This window comes from Microcaecilia unicolor, chromosome 11 (assembly GCF_901765095.1).
Source record: "Microcaecilia unicolor chromosome 11, aMicUni1.1, whole genome shotgun sequence".
Classification (NCBI taxonomy): domain Eukaryota; kingdom Metazoa; phylum Chordata; class Amphibia; order Gymnophiona; family Siphonopidae; genus Microcaecilia; species Microcaecilia unicolor.
In genome coordinates this window covers 125,864,891-125,878,533 of record NC_044041.1, presented here as the reverse complement: position 1 = coordinate 125,878,533, position 13,643 = coordinate 125,864,891, and the positions used below count along the sequence as shown (strand labels likewise).

Genomic DNA, 13,643 nt, shown 5'->3' with positions numbered 1-13,643 from the left:
CTTCAGTGCGTTCCAGATCGCTCGGAGCTCCAGGAGGTTGATCTGAAGATCCTTTTCCTGGAGAGACCACAGTCCCTGGGTGTGAAGCCCATCGACATGAGCTCCCCACCCCAGGCGAGATGCATCCGTCGTCAGCACTTTCGTGGGCTGTGGAATTTGGAATGGACGTCCCAGGGTCAAATTGGTCTGAATGGTCCACCAGTGCAGTGAAGTGTGGCAACTGGTGGAGAGGCGGATGACATCTTCTAGATTCCCGGTGGCTTGAAACCACTGGGAAGCTAGGGTCCATGGGAGTCACATGAACTGTGGAGGCCATATGACCCAGAAGTCTCAACATCTGCCGAGCTGTGATCTGCTGAGACGCTCTGGTCTGTGAAGCCAGGGACAGGAGGTTGTTGGCCCTCGCTTCGGGAAGGAAGGCCTGAGCCGTCTGGGTATTCAGCAGAGCTCCTATGAATTCCAGAGACTGGGCTGGCTGGAGATGGGACTTTGGGTAATTTATCACAAACCCCAGCAGCTCCAGGAGTTGAATAGTGCACTGCATGGATTGGAGAGCTCCTGCCTCCGAGGTGTTCTTGACCAGCCAATCATCGAGATATGAGAACACGTGCACTCCCAGCTTGCGTAGATACGCCGCTACCACCACGAGGCACTTAGTAAACACCTGTGGGGCAGAGGCGAGCCCAAAGGGCAGCACACAATACTGAAAGTGCCGTGTGCCCAGGCGGAATCTGAGATACTGTCTGTGAGCTGGCAGTATCGGGATGTGAGTGTATGCGTCCTTTAAATCCAGGGAACATAGCCAATCGTTTTTCTGAATCATTGGCAGAAGGGTGCCCAAGGAAAGCATCCTGAACTTTTCTTTGACCAGGAATTTGTTCAGGCCTCTCAGGTCTAGGATGGGACGCATCCCCCCTGTTTTCTTTTCCACAAGGAAGTACCTGGAATAGAATCCCTGCCCTTCCTGCCCGGGTGGTACGGGCTCGACCGCATTGGCGCTGAGAAAGGCGGAGAGTTCCTCTGCAAGTACCTGCTTGTGATGGGAGCTGAAGGATTGAGCTCCCGGAGGACAATTTGGTGGAGGGGAGGCCAAATTCAGGGCGTATCTGGTCGGAGGTTATGAGAGGCCACCTTTGGTGAAAAAATTTTAACCTCCCTCCGACTGGCAGATCGTCCGGTACGGACACTTTGAGGGCGGCTACGTTCCCATGGATCCAGTCAAAAGCCCGTCCCCGGCTTTTGCTGTGGAGGCACAGGGGGCTGCTTAGGCGCACGCTGTTGACGAGAACGAGCGCGCTGGGACTGTCCCTGTGCCTGACGAGGCCTTCGGGCCGGCTGGGTGTACCTACGCTTGGTAAAGGCATAGGGCACAGCCTGCCGGGCCCGGGAAAAAACGTCCACCTGCTGAGGTGGATGCTGAAGGCGCCCGGTGGGAGAGCTTGTCGAGGGCGGTTTCCCGCTAATGCAGTTGGTCCATCAGCTGCTCGACCTTCTCGCCAAAAATATTATCCCCCCGGCAAGGGACGTCAGCCAGTCTCTGCTGGGTGCGGTTGTCCAGGTCAGAGGCACGCAGCCATGAGAGCCTGCGCATCACTATACCTTGGGCCGCAGCACGAGATGCCACGTCGCAGGTGTCATATATACCCCTGGACAGGAACTTTCTGCACACCTTCAGCTGCCTGACCACCTCCTGAAAAGGCCTGGACTGCTCCGGGGGGAGCTTGTCGACCAGGTCCGCCAGTTGCTTCACATAATTCCGCACGTGTATGCTCGTGTAGAGCTGGTAGGATTGGATGCGGGTCACGAGCATTGAAGATTGGTAGGCCTTCCTCCCAAACGAGTCCAGAGTGCGAGACTCCCGCCCCGGGGGCGCCGAGGCAGTATCCCTCGAACTCCGTGCCCTCTTGAGAGCAGAGTCCACGACCGCCGAGTCATGAGGCAATTGAGGCCGCATTAACTCTGGGTCTGAGTGGATCCTGTATTGGGACTCCGCTTTCTTGGGGATGGTGGGGTTAGATAAAGGTCTCAACCAGTTCCGAAGCAGTGTCTCTTTGAGGACATTGTGCAACGGTACCGTGGAGGACTCTCTAGGTGGTGATGGATAGTCGAGGACCTCGAGCATCTCGGCCCTCGGCTCGTCCACAGAGACCACGGGGAAGGGAATGCAGATAGACATATCCCTGACGAAGGAGGCAAAGGAGAGGCTCTCAGGTGGCGAGAGCTTCCTCTCCGGTGAAGGAGTGGTGTCGGAGGGAAGGCCCACAGACTCCTTTGAGGAGAAATATCTGGGGTCCTCCTCCTCCCCCCACGAGGCCTCTTCCTCGGTGTCGGACATGAGCTCCTGTAGCTCAGACCTCAACCGGGCCCGGCTCGACATCGAGGCACCGAGTCCTCGGTGGCGTCGTCGAGCGGTGGACTCCCGCGCCGGCGGGGATGAAGCTCCCTCCATCGACGTCGACGGGGACTCCACCTGCGTGGCGGTCGAGACCGGCACCACAAGCGGCGTCGGCGTCGAAGGCCTCGGCACCAGGCTAGAGCACGCCGGCGCCTCCATCAACGGCGCCGAAGGCGCAAGCACCCCCGGCGCCGGCACAGTCTGGCGCATCAGCCCTTCCAGGATCCCCGGAAGGATGGCTCAGAGGCACTCGTCAAGGCCCGCTGTCGGGAAAGACGAGGGGGCCGGTAGAGGTGCCAGAATCTGCTCAGGTCCAGGAGACGGCACTGAAGTGCTGGTTCCCTGATGTAGCGATACCTCTATCACCGAGGGGGAACGCTCCTCCCGGCGCTGCCGCTTCCTCCGCGTCGAGTCATCTCTGGAGCCGGTAGCCACATGCGCCGTGGGCGACCGATGACGGTGCTTTTTAGCCTTCTTCCGGTGCCCGTCATCGGCGCTCGGCGGTACCGAAGAGGAGGAGGTAGATCCCCCTCGGCCTCGAGGGATCGGGTCCGACAGGGTTCGGTCCCGAGGGCCCTGGGTAGAGGGAGTGACCGGGGCCGATTGCCCATGCAGCCGCTCACCTCTGCCATCTCTGGAAGACCGGCGGTCCAACGGGACCTGTGCTCCTGGGTCGATGCCGTCGGTGCCGATTTCGTGGACATCGGTACCGAAGATCCGGCTGTCGACACCGATGCTGTCGAAGTCGACGTCGAGGGGCCGGCGCAAGTTCCGAAAAGACGGTCCCGAAGAACTTGCCTCGCCACCTGTGTCCGTTTCCGTAACCCGAGACACAAGGTGCACGTCTTGGTATCGTGCTCCGGCCCGAGGCACTGGAGACACCAAGCGTGAGTGTCGGTCTGCGAGATATGCCGGCCGCACCAACCACACTTCTTAAATCCACTCGAGGCCTTCGAGGACATCGACGGAAAAATCGCGTCGGCGAAGTCAAAGTCGTCGATGGTGGCGGTTAAAATCACACCTCAAAAAATAAATCGACCGTGTGGCCACAATGCCGCAACGAGGTGCCCCCGCTAAAAATACGAGGGGAAAAAGTTTTCTTTTTTTTTTTTTTTAAAAACAGAACAAAAGAAAACAATCAAAGAAACAATGAAGAAAAAACTCGCGTCTAAGGCGCGGTCCGGTTTCCGGGGCTGACAGAGAGACAAACACGGCTTTCTCCAGCGCGGAAAAGAAAAGACTGAGCGGGAACGGTCGCGCACGGGCGGGAAGATGGCCGCGCATGCGCGGTGGGCGTGCCCTGCGTGCGGGACCGCCCGCAAAGTTTTTGTTCCGGTTGGTGGGGGCTGCCGTGGACGTCAACCCAGTCGTGAAAACAAGCAGCCTGCTTGTCCTCAGAGAATGAGGGATATCTAAAAACAAATGGACAAAATCACAGACTGGAGCATGCTGTGGGAGCATGGAAGTTACTGTGACTGTCCAGAAGGCATATAAGCACTTCTGTAGAAAGCTCTGAAGATATTGTTCAGCAGAGTCACTGTCAATGATGCATGCATACCGATTTCCTGAAGGAGCCTCAGTCTGTAGCCCCTAATGAAGGCCTCACTGTGATGGCTGAGCTTAACTAGGGCTTACAAAAAAACAAGTTATGGCAAAATCCTGGGTTTTTATGAATGACAATGTAGTAGAGGCTGTTTCAGACTCAGCAAGAGCCAAATGAGATTCACGTTTCATTTTTAAGAAAAGAAATCATCGAAGAAAAGAAAAAAGAAACCACAAAATAAGAACCACAATTAGAGGAATAAAAAGAAATCCCCAAAACATAAAAGCACAAGTTCAACATTGGATCAGGTCAATGGTCCACTTAACCTAGTATTCAAAAAACAAACATGCAAGTGCAGATACTGGGTCATAGTAACATAGTAGATGACGGCAGAAAAAGACCTGCACGGTCCATCCAGTCTGCCCAACAAGATAAACTCACATTTGCTATTTTTTGTGTATACCTTACCTTGATTTGTACCTGTCCTTTTCAGGGCACAGACCGTATAAGCCTGCCCAGCACTATCCCCGCCTCCCAACCACCAGCCCCGCCTCCCACCACCGGTTCTGGCACAGACCGTATAAGTCTGCCCAGCACTATCCCCGCCTCCCAACCACCAGTCCCGCCTCCCACCACCGGCTGTGGCACAGACCGTATAAGTCTGCCCAGCACCATCCCCACCTCCCGCCACCGGCTCTGCCACCCAATCTTGGCTAAGCTCCTTAGGATCCATTCCTTCTGAACAGGATTCCTTTATGTTTATCCCACGCATATTTGAATTCCGTTACTGTTTTCGTTTCCACCACCTCCCGTGGGAGGGCATTCCAAGCATCCACTACTCTCTCCGTGAAAAAATACTTCCTGACATTTTTCTTGAGTCTGCCCCCCTTCAATCTCATTTCATGTCCTCTCGTTCTACCGTCTTCGCATCGCCAGAAAAGGATCATTTGCAGATTAATACCTTTCAAATATTTGAACGTCTGTATCATATCACCCCTGTTTCTCCTTTCCTCCAGAGTATACATATGTTCAAGTCCGCAAGTCTCTCCTCATACGTCTTGTAACGCAAATCCCATACCATTCTCGTAGCTTTTCTTTGCACCGCTTCAATTCTTTTTACATCCTTAACAAGATACGGCCTCCAAAACTGAATACAATACTCCAGGTGGGGCCTCACCAACGACTTATACAGGGGCATCAACACTCCCTTTCTTCTGCTGGTCACACCTCTCTCTATACAGTCTAACAACCTTCTAGCTATGGCCACCGCCTTGTCACACTGTTTCGTCGCCTTCAAATCCTCAGATACTATCACCCCAAGATCCCTCTAAAAGGAGTCTTTATGAACCACCTGTGTACCCAAGGCTACAACCATGATTATAGCCCAGCTCATTTGAGTGCTCACCTTTTTGTCATCCCTCAGTGGCTCATAGCAGTTAAACGGCGGCTGCGGATACACATACTCCTGATGCACATCCCTCACTGAAGGGACAAACACAAGCTGAGAGTCAGAGCTATCATGAAGGAGAAACAAAATGGCAAAATTACTATAAAGTAACAGTCTTAGAATGTAATAAGTGTTGAGGACACAGGCTATGCTCAATAATCCATTTTCAGAAGAAGATAAAATCATTGTTACTTGAATCTGAATTCTTCTATTTTGTTTCTTCTGTATCTGTATATACTATTTTGACTACTTTGTTTCTAATATCATCATAAATAAACTTATAAATAAACTGTGTGTGCATACAGACTCAGTTCTGAGTCTGTATGCACACACAGCACAAACAACTTTTCTTGTACAAAGTAGAATTCATAAACCTCTTATTGAGATTAGATTGCTAATTTAGGTTTGTGAAACTTAAACCATGCCACTAAAGAAGGACAAGCAAGTAGCAAAACCCAACACAGTAAAACAAAACTGAAGTCCAGTATGGAACAGGAGGCTGCACAATGCTTGAATGATAGCCAGTATTTAAGTGAATACAAACCTGCTTTCAGTACACAAAGTTCAGTGTAGCTGGGAATGATGCCATTAATACAAAAAACATTCAGTACAAGGATCTTGCAATAGAAGTAGTTTTTACAGATGAGAGTGATTGTTTTGGCCCCCTTTGAGGATGTGCTCTTAGAACAGCAGATGAAAAGTTCCTACGAGTGCTATACATGGATCTCAGGTGAAGGACGGCTCAATTCCAACTTACTGTGCTTACAAATTTGTCAAAAAGCACCAAACTAAGGATTTTCCTGGGTGTTCAATGCATAGCAAAAGAAAAACCCCAGTGACAAAGTAAGGCAAACGTCTAACAATCTAAAAAGTCTAGTCACCATCTGTTCTCTACACTGCCTGAGGGTTTCTTTCGCAACAGAGAAGTCCATCCATCCACATCCAAATCTGTCTGTCCCAGGAAACAAACATTTAAACTGGAAATTAAACACAGGCTGTTGCTGAACCATTGGGCTGTAGACCAAAAACTAACTAAAAATTATCTTTGTAAGAGTAAAAATCATTTCAGATCACGCAGCACCTGTACTAAAGGTGCATTATGGGCTAGGTAATACAGGACCCCCCAGTTTCTTTATACCACATTAACATCTTTATTCTACATAGGCAATCATTTTCATTTTATAGAACTAAGAAACCAGGAATCTGAAAGTCACAGCAATATAAAGATTTCAATTAAAATAAAAAAGAAAATCTGTTTCCACTGTCTAAAGACTGCAGGTGGAAGGAAGCCTACCTTCTTGTTCCCTCAATGATCATTTTCAAGCATTGTCTGAAAACATCTTCAAAAGATGCAGTAAGCTTACAGGTCTGAAAGGAAAGAGGAAAGCTTGTAAGGACCTCAATCACTGGTAACCAGCAACACAGTGCAAATGAACATGGTGACATATCTGGATTCCAGCAATACCAGGAGGCCAGAAAGGGCTCTGAAACATATTGTTATCTCTAACAAAACACAAGCCAACATCTATGGCCTAGTAGTCACAACATGGTTTCATTCTAAACCCATTCCCCAGGGATTTAAGCAAAAAGGTGAAAAAAAAAGTTCACCATTAATAATGAAGCTACCTTGCAAAATCCTGAAATTTAAGATAATTTATGGAGAAAAATTAACATATTGAAAAATCCTTAAACTGTATATTGTACCGTTTCCTTTTTACAAAAAGAAAGAATTTTGCATTGGTCAAGTAGGCTAATAGCATCTTCTGTACATCAATAGTAAAACACTGTATACCTCAACCCCCCCCTCCCCCCCCCCCAAAAGGAAAAAAAGATTCAAGGATTAACTCTAGTTATTCTGTACAATAAGGAGCATCCCTGATCTAGGCACCGAACCCCTTCCTTTGAAGCCCATATTATCATGCAGTTTGTTAATTACTGATACTTGCTTGACCGTACCTCAACTTGTTCATGCTTTTGCATCTAGAAGGTCCAAGCTACAACGGGAAAAACAAAAAACCAAGTTGAGGAGAAGGGAATATCAATCAGGTAAAACAAAGCAGAAGGTTAAGAACTTTCCCAGCCCTGGCATTTGAGTTGAAAATAGCAAAATTAGGGAGGAGGCAGTTTGCTCAGTTTGCTGATACAGTGTTGCTCCTCCTGTGTCCAAGGGGTTGAGCATTGGGCTGGAATACCTGCCAACAGACTCTGTCTTCTTTTCAGTTTGCCCTCCTCAGATACAGTTAAGTTCTCTTCCTTTCAAAGTATTCCTTGTCCTATGGTATTCTTGATGCTTGTCCAAGTTATATGCTGAAGAAGCCCTCTGCTTGTTCATTTTAGCTTCTTGGGGAGCATATCTCTTTTCTGTTCATTCAGGGGCCTCTTCCCAGTCCAAGAAAGGTTCAATTATATTAATCCCTATACCTAAGAATCCTTTGGGCTCGCTAAGTGATGTTGCCAATTATAGACCAGCTGCTTCAATACTCTCATTAGCCAAAGTGACAGAAGGAATTGTTGCATTCCAGCTCACTACCTCTCCACCTTTCACCCCGCTTCATGTTTCCCAGTCTGGCTTCAGGCTTGCTATAGTACTGAGACTGTCCTAGCCACTTTAGTCCTCTGACTTTAGGAAAGAAATATGCTTAGGGAAGAAGGTTCTGGTTATGCAATTCGACATGTCAAGTGCCTTTGATGTGGTGGATCATGATCTTCTGTTAAATTTATTAAACCAATTTGGGCTTTGTGGGAAAGTCATGTCCTGGTTCCAGAGTTTCCTGAAGTCAAGGTCTTACAATGTAAAGATGTCAAGCTCCTTATCTCTACCTTGGTCTCCTGACTGTGGTGTACCACAAGGCTTCTCCTCTTTCTCCAATACTATTTAATGTCATAATGGCTCTGCTTGGGGGGGGGGGGGGGGGGGGGGGGCGAGGAGGCAGACTAGAGTCTATGGGATTCCATTTTTGTATTTATGCTGACAATGTCACTGTTTACATCCCCTTTGAGGTGGCATCCTTGGAATTCTCCACAGAATTAAATCGGGCCTTGATTTAACCGATTGCTGGGCCTCTGATTTTAGGCTTAAATTAAATCGGGATAAGACTAAATTTTTGGTATTAAACCTGTCCGTTTGACCACGATCCTACAGCAATTTAGCACTGACTGCATTACTTATTCCTTGGAAACCACTCTTAAAATATTGGGGGTGGCTGTTGATTGGCACTTATCCTTTGAATCTCAGGTGTCCTCTGTAGTCACTAACCCCCTTGTTTGCCTTGCAGCAATGCCGACACAGCCCATTCAAGTGAATGGCTATGTCGGCATTACTGCACAGCTTAGTAAACAGGGGAGGGGAGGGGGGGAATCTTCTAAGGTACTTTGGAAGCTGAAGCGAATCAGGCCCCTTTTTTCAATAGATATTTTCAGGTTATTTGCCCAGTTTCTAGTGTTGGCCCAATTTGATTATTATATTCTATCTACGCTGGTTGCAAAGAGTGTGTTTTAAGGAAGCTTCAAACTGCCCAGAATAATGTGGCCAGGTTAGTCCTGCAAGTGTCACGCTTTAGAAGGGCTACCCCACCGCTGATTCACTTTGCATTTTTGCAATGCAACCTATGATGCGAGAGACTACCTGTGTTTTCATTTTCCTACCTGTAAGAAAGTAGTCTGTAAGTCAATTTATTTTGCTACTTTTTCTTACCAAGGTATTACGTGGTGGGAATTCCTTGCCGAAACACAAAAGGTCCCAGCATGATTACTTGGTTTTTGCAAGTTTTTTAAATCTTTCCTTTTTAAAAAATTTCTGTTAATTGATGCTGATGCCTAGTTTTTTTTTTTCTCCCCCCCCCCCCCCTCCCCAAGAATTGGATATGTATATACAATTCTTTTCCTTGTTGATGTGTGTGGGATTATGGTTTTTATTTCACATTTTTTTACTGTCTTCTTGTAGCTTGCTAACCACATTGAACTCGAATTTATGCGGGAAAATGTGGGGTATAAATGTCATAAATAAATAAATACATAAATAAATGTCACAGAGATGTCTCAACATTCTAACGTATTATATCTTACCAGGATACAGACATCTGGTCTGTCTCTGTTAATGTGTCTATCAGGTCCCTCAGAGGCTCATAGGCAATACTGTCAGAAGTGGTGTAAGGTCCACAGGCAACCAGAACCATTTGAGGACCTGAATCTAAAGTAGCAGAGGGTGTGGATTGTAGGAAAGAGACAAAGGTAAAAGAAGAAAAGAGTTTATAGAAAATCAATTCTATCTGATAAGGAAATGCAAAATAAGACCAATAGTTCTCTGAGGGGTTTCTAATGTCAGAGCACCTCACAATTACATATCCTGTCTTGTTTTAGTTAGATGAGTGTCATGGCACTCCTATGCTTATTGTTATCAATAAGCCACCCTGGCTACTCAGTATATGTAAAATAGAAGCACAGAATGAACAAATTAAACTTCAAAGGCAGAGGGTTACAAACCTGCACTTATTTGTTATATCTAAGGGAGAAAAAGCATCATAAAAAATAAGAACCAAGACTCCCCTACTCCCTTCAATCTCTCCCTATAACCAAATATTGTTTCTCATGTTACAGAACAGGATAAACAGAGTGGAAAGTCTGTAATTGTTGGAGAACTACATAACTTTCAGGAAACCATGGACTGAAATACAATATTAAAAGAACAGGCCATAAAATTGAGGTAAAAATTCGAATAAAATCAAAACAATAAAATCAACCTTACATCTATCACTTACTGCAAATCAGCATGCTAAATCATGTCTATATTGTAATGAAGATCATTATATCAAAAGCATACCTCTGTGATACTGACCTCATCGCTTGTTGGTCATCTTGATTTCTGAAGAAAATTGTTTATGCATACTAAAAAGTAACTTGCTGTGGCATGCTCAAATGATATATCTGCTCACCATGGAGAGGTATTAGGACTGCATACATTGCTTTGGTTAAAGTAGCAGCACTGCAGTAGATTTGGGAACCTTTTTGGGTCACTCTCACCCCCGTGGGCATGTAGCCGGATCTTGAACATCCCATAGTGCATCTCTGAACTTGTTGGACATTCTATGATTTCTTAGGTAATCAGGACAGCATCCCAGGGGTATTGGGGGTGGGTGGGAGGGGGAGAGCGTTATTTTGATATAGTAAAAGTGGGAAGACATGCAAGGAATGACTTGAATTGGAATGCCATGTTACTGTTGGCTGTCTTCCTCTCAGGAAAGACTATGATTCTTAGATATTGTTGCTTACGTGCTTTTATTACTTATTATTATTAATTGCATTTGTACCATCGCGCTTTCCCACACATAGCAGGTTCAATGTGGCTTACATAGTAAATAGAATTACAAAGTCTTGAAGGAGAATGTTACAAGTTGTAGTAAACATAGTAGTAGTGGGGTTTTGAGGGATATGTAAATTGAGCATGGAGAGGTAACAAGAGATAGGATGAGCAAAAGGAGAAGAGATTGGGAGTAGGGAAGGATGGAGAGGAATAGATTGAGGAATGAGCATAAAGGAGATTGTGAGACATGGTCAAGATATAATAATCGGCGGGGCAGAAATCATGTGGGTGGGCCTTAAAAAGTTAAGTTGGGTCATTAGAGTAAGCTTTCTTGAAGAGCTGGGTCTTCAATATTTTTCTAAATGGTAGATGGTCGTTGATTGTTAGGATGGATCTTGGCAGAGCGTTCTAAAGCTGGCTGCCCAAAATGGGAAACTGGATGCATAGGAGGTCTTGTATTTAATACCTTTGCAGTTGGGAAGGTGTAATTGAGGTAAGTACGAGAAGACGATGATCTATTTCTGGTTGGGAGGTCGATGAGGTTATTCACAGTAGTTAGGGGATTCTCCATATATGATCTTATGAATCAGAGTGTGGGACTTTAAAATTTATTCTTTCTCTGATGGGGAGCCAATGAAGCTTCTCTCGAAGAGGTGTTGCACCATCGAATCTTGACTTGCCAAAGATAAGTCTGGCTGCCGTGTTTTGGGTAGTCTGAAGTTTCTTCAGCATTAGGGTCTTACATCCTAAGAAAACACTGTTGCAGTAATCTGCGTGCGTGAGTACTGTGGATTGTACTAGGTTCCGAAAGGTGTCCAGGGGAAGGTATGATTTCACTTGTTTCAAAATTCACATCATATTAAACATATTTTTTGTGATGAATGTAGCATGATTTTCGAATGATGATAAATGATAAGTTATTATTTATGCTTTTGGCTTGTCTTCCTAATGAAAATGATTTAAACAAAAGAAGGTAACTTAATTGTCTACTAACAACCAAAGTTCATCCATCAATCTAACCAGCTATTCAACATGGTGCCATGTTTTGTTGCTTCACAACTGGTTCTGGGACATCTTACTTTATTAAAAAAATATTTGATACTCTGCCCTTTGATCAAAAATAGTCAAAAGTAGTTAAACATTAAATAGAGACACATATTCTGCAGACTGTGGACTCAATCCAGGCAGATGCATTAGGATGATTCTCAAAATACCTATCCAAATAGGAAAAGATTAACTTGAAGGCAATACATTCCAATAAGAAGGGGTAAGGCAACTAAAATCAGACCCTTGGGCAGATTTCAGTTGGATTACAGCAGAAGCTGGTAAGGGAAGTTGGAGAAGTGGCCTAGTGGTTAGAGCACCGGTCTTGCAATCCAGAGGTGGCCGGTTCAAATCCCGCTACTGCTCCTTGTGATCTTGGGCAAGTCACTTAACCCTCCATTGCCTCAGGTACAAACTTAGATTGTGAGCCCTCCTGGGACAGAGAAATATCCAGTGTACCTGAATGTAACTCACCTTGAGCTACTACTGAAAAAGGTGTGAGCAAAATCCAAATAATAAATACTGGAAACAGAGCAGTGGTGTAGCCAAGGGTGGGCCCTGGCCCACCCAGTAGCAGCACACCTATGATGTGGCTGGCAGGGATCCCCAAGCCCCACCAGCTGAAAACTCCCAACAACTGTCCCTCCTGCATAACAGCCTTCCTTCTGATGTATTCCCGCCTATGTGGAAACAGGAAGCTGCATCAGAGGGAAGACTGTGGGGCATGAGCAGTGTATATTAGTTGCTGCTCGCTGCTGGTGAAAATCTGCTATTTAAAAGATATGCAGGGTAGGGGGATGTTTGAGAGACTATATGGCATGCAGGCAAGAGAGTGAGAGACCAAATCACTTGTGGGACAGGGCGGAGTTCTTCTGCCCACCCATCTTGGGCCCAGGCCCACCCAAATGTTGGTGTCTGGCTAAGCCCCTGGAACAGAGTGATCCAGCTGCTAAAAAACAAAACAAAAACAGGTCAGCCTGAGGAGACAGCTATGAGCAAAAGAAGAATCTTGAACTGCAACTTAAAGCCAATGTTGGCTGACTACAAGATGGGTTACATGATTGTTTTAGTTCATAGAACTATTCTGCCCAACAAGGAAGACAGTAGCGACCCCAAATTTAATCCTGTATGTAACTGAAGTAGCTCAGCAAATTAAGTAGAAGCACAAAGAAGAGAATATGAAGATCTTAAAGCAAAAGGGCTCACTGCAGGAATCTGCTGCAAAGCAAAAAAAAAAAAAAAAAAAAAAAAAGATTTCACTACAGCCACAACTTGAAGTCTAAAGCCAGGAATAAGTTGATCTGCTACCTGTATTGTGTTTTCCCTGCTTATTCTCCCAAAGAAATAAAAAATGTTCTGCCTTGTTTCTTTGCAGCTTAACCTTCTCTACTGCTGTTTTGAGATACTCTCGCCTTGCTCTCTTGTTGCCTTCTCTATTGCAATATTTGAGATACTAATTGTGTAGTGTGTGCACTGCTCATTGGTTTTAAAAAGAAAAAAAAATCTTGTATTTGCCTGGTTTCTTGCTTATTGCCCTTCTGAAGCAGCACAGAGAAATCCTGGCAGGACCTCTTTAGGATTTATTTAATAGATCTTTAGAGATAGAAGAGTTTACATGAGATTGAAGATGAGCAGATGTGGTCCCTCTTTACAAAAGGATGAAGTGGGAAACTACAGGCTGGTAAGCTGCACGTTGGTGGTAGGAAAAATAATAGAATTGCTGAAGGAAAAGATAAGTTAACTTTCTAGAATCCACAGGTTGCAGGATCTGAGGCAACATGTCTTTACCAAAGGGAAATCTTGCTAAACAAATCTGATTGATTTCTTTGATTGGTGACCAAAGAACTGGATAAAGGACATGTGCTAGATGTAATCTACTTGGATTTCAGTAAAAGCCTTTAATACAGTTCCTCAC

At 45.8% G+C, this 13,643-nt stretch overlaps 1 protein-coding gene across 1 annotated transcript in view; it reads right to left on the bottom strand.

Annotated features, from left to right (window-relative positions):
• The window catches only part of POLA2 (DNA polymerase alpha 2, accessory subunit), a 164,551-nt gene that overhangs the window by 58,727 nt on the left and 92,181 nt on the right, over nt 1-13,643 (bottom strand). Inside the window, 6 exon segments of the mRNA XM_030219771.1 lie at nt 5,344-5,452; nt 6,680-6,753; nt 7,342-7,365; nt 9,117-9,136; nt 9,459-9,485; nt 9,488-9,574. Coding sequence (XP_030075631.1) covers nt 5,344-5,452; nt 6,680-6,753; nt 7,342-7,365; nt 9,117-9,136; nt 9,459-9,485; nt 9,488-9,574 — 341 coding nt within the window.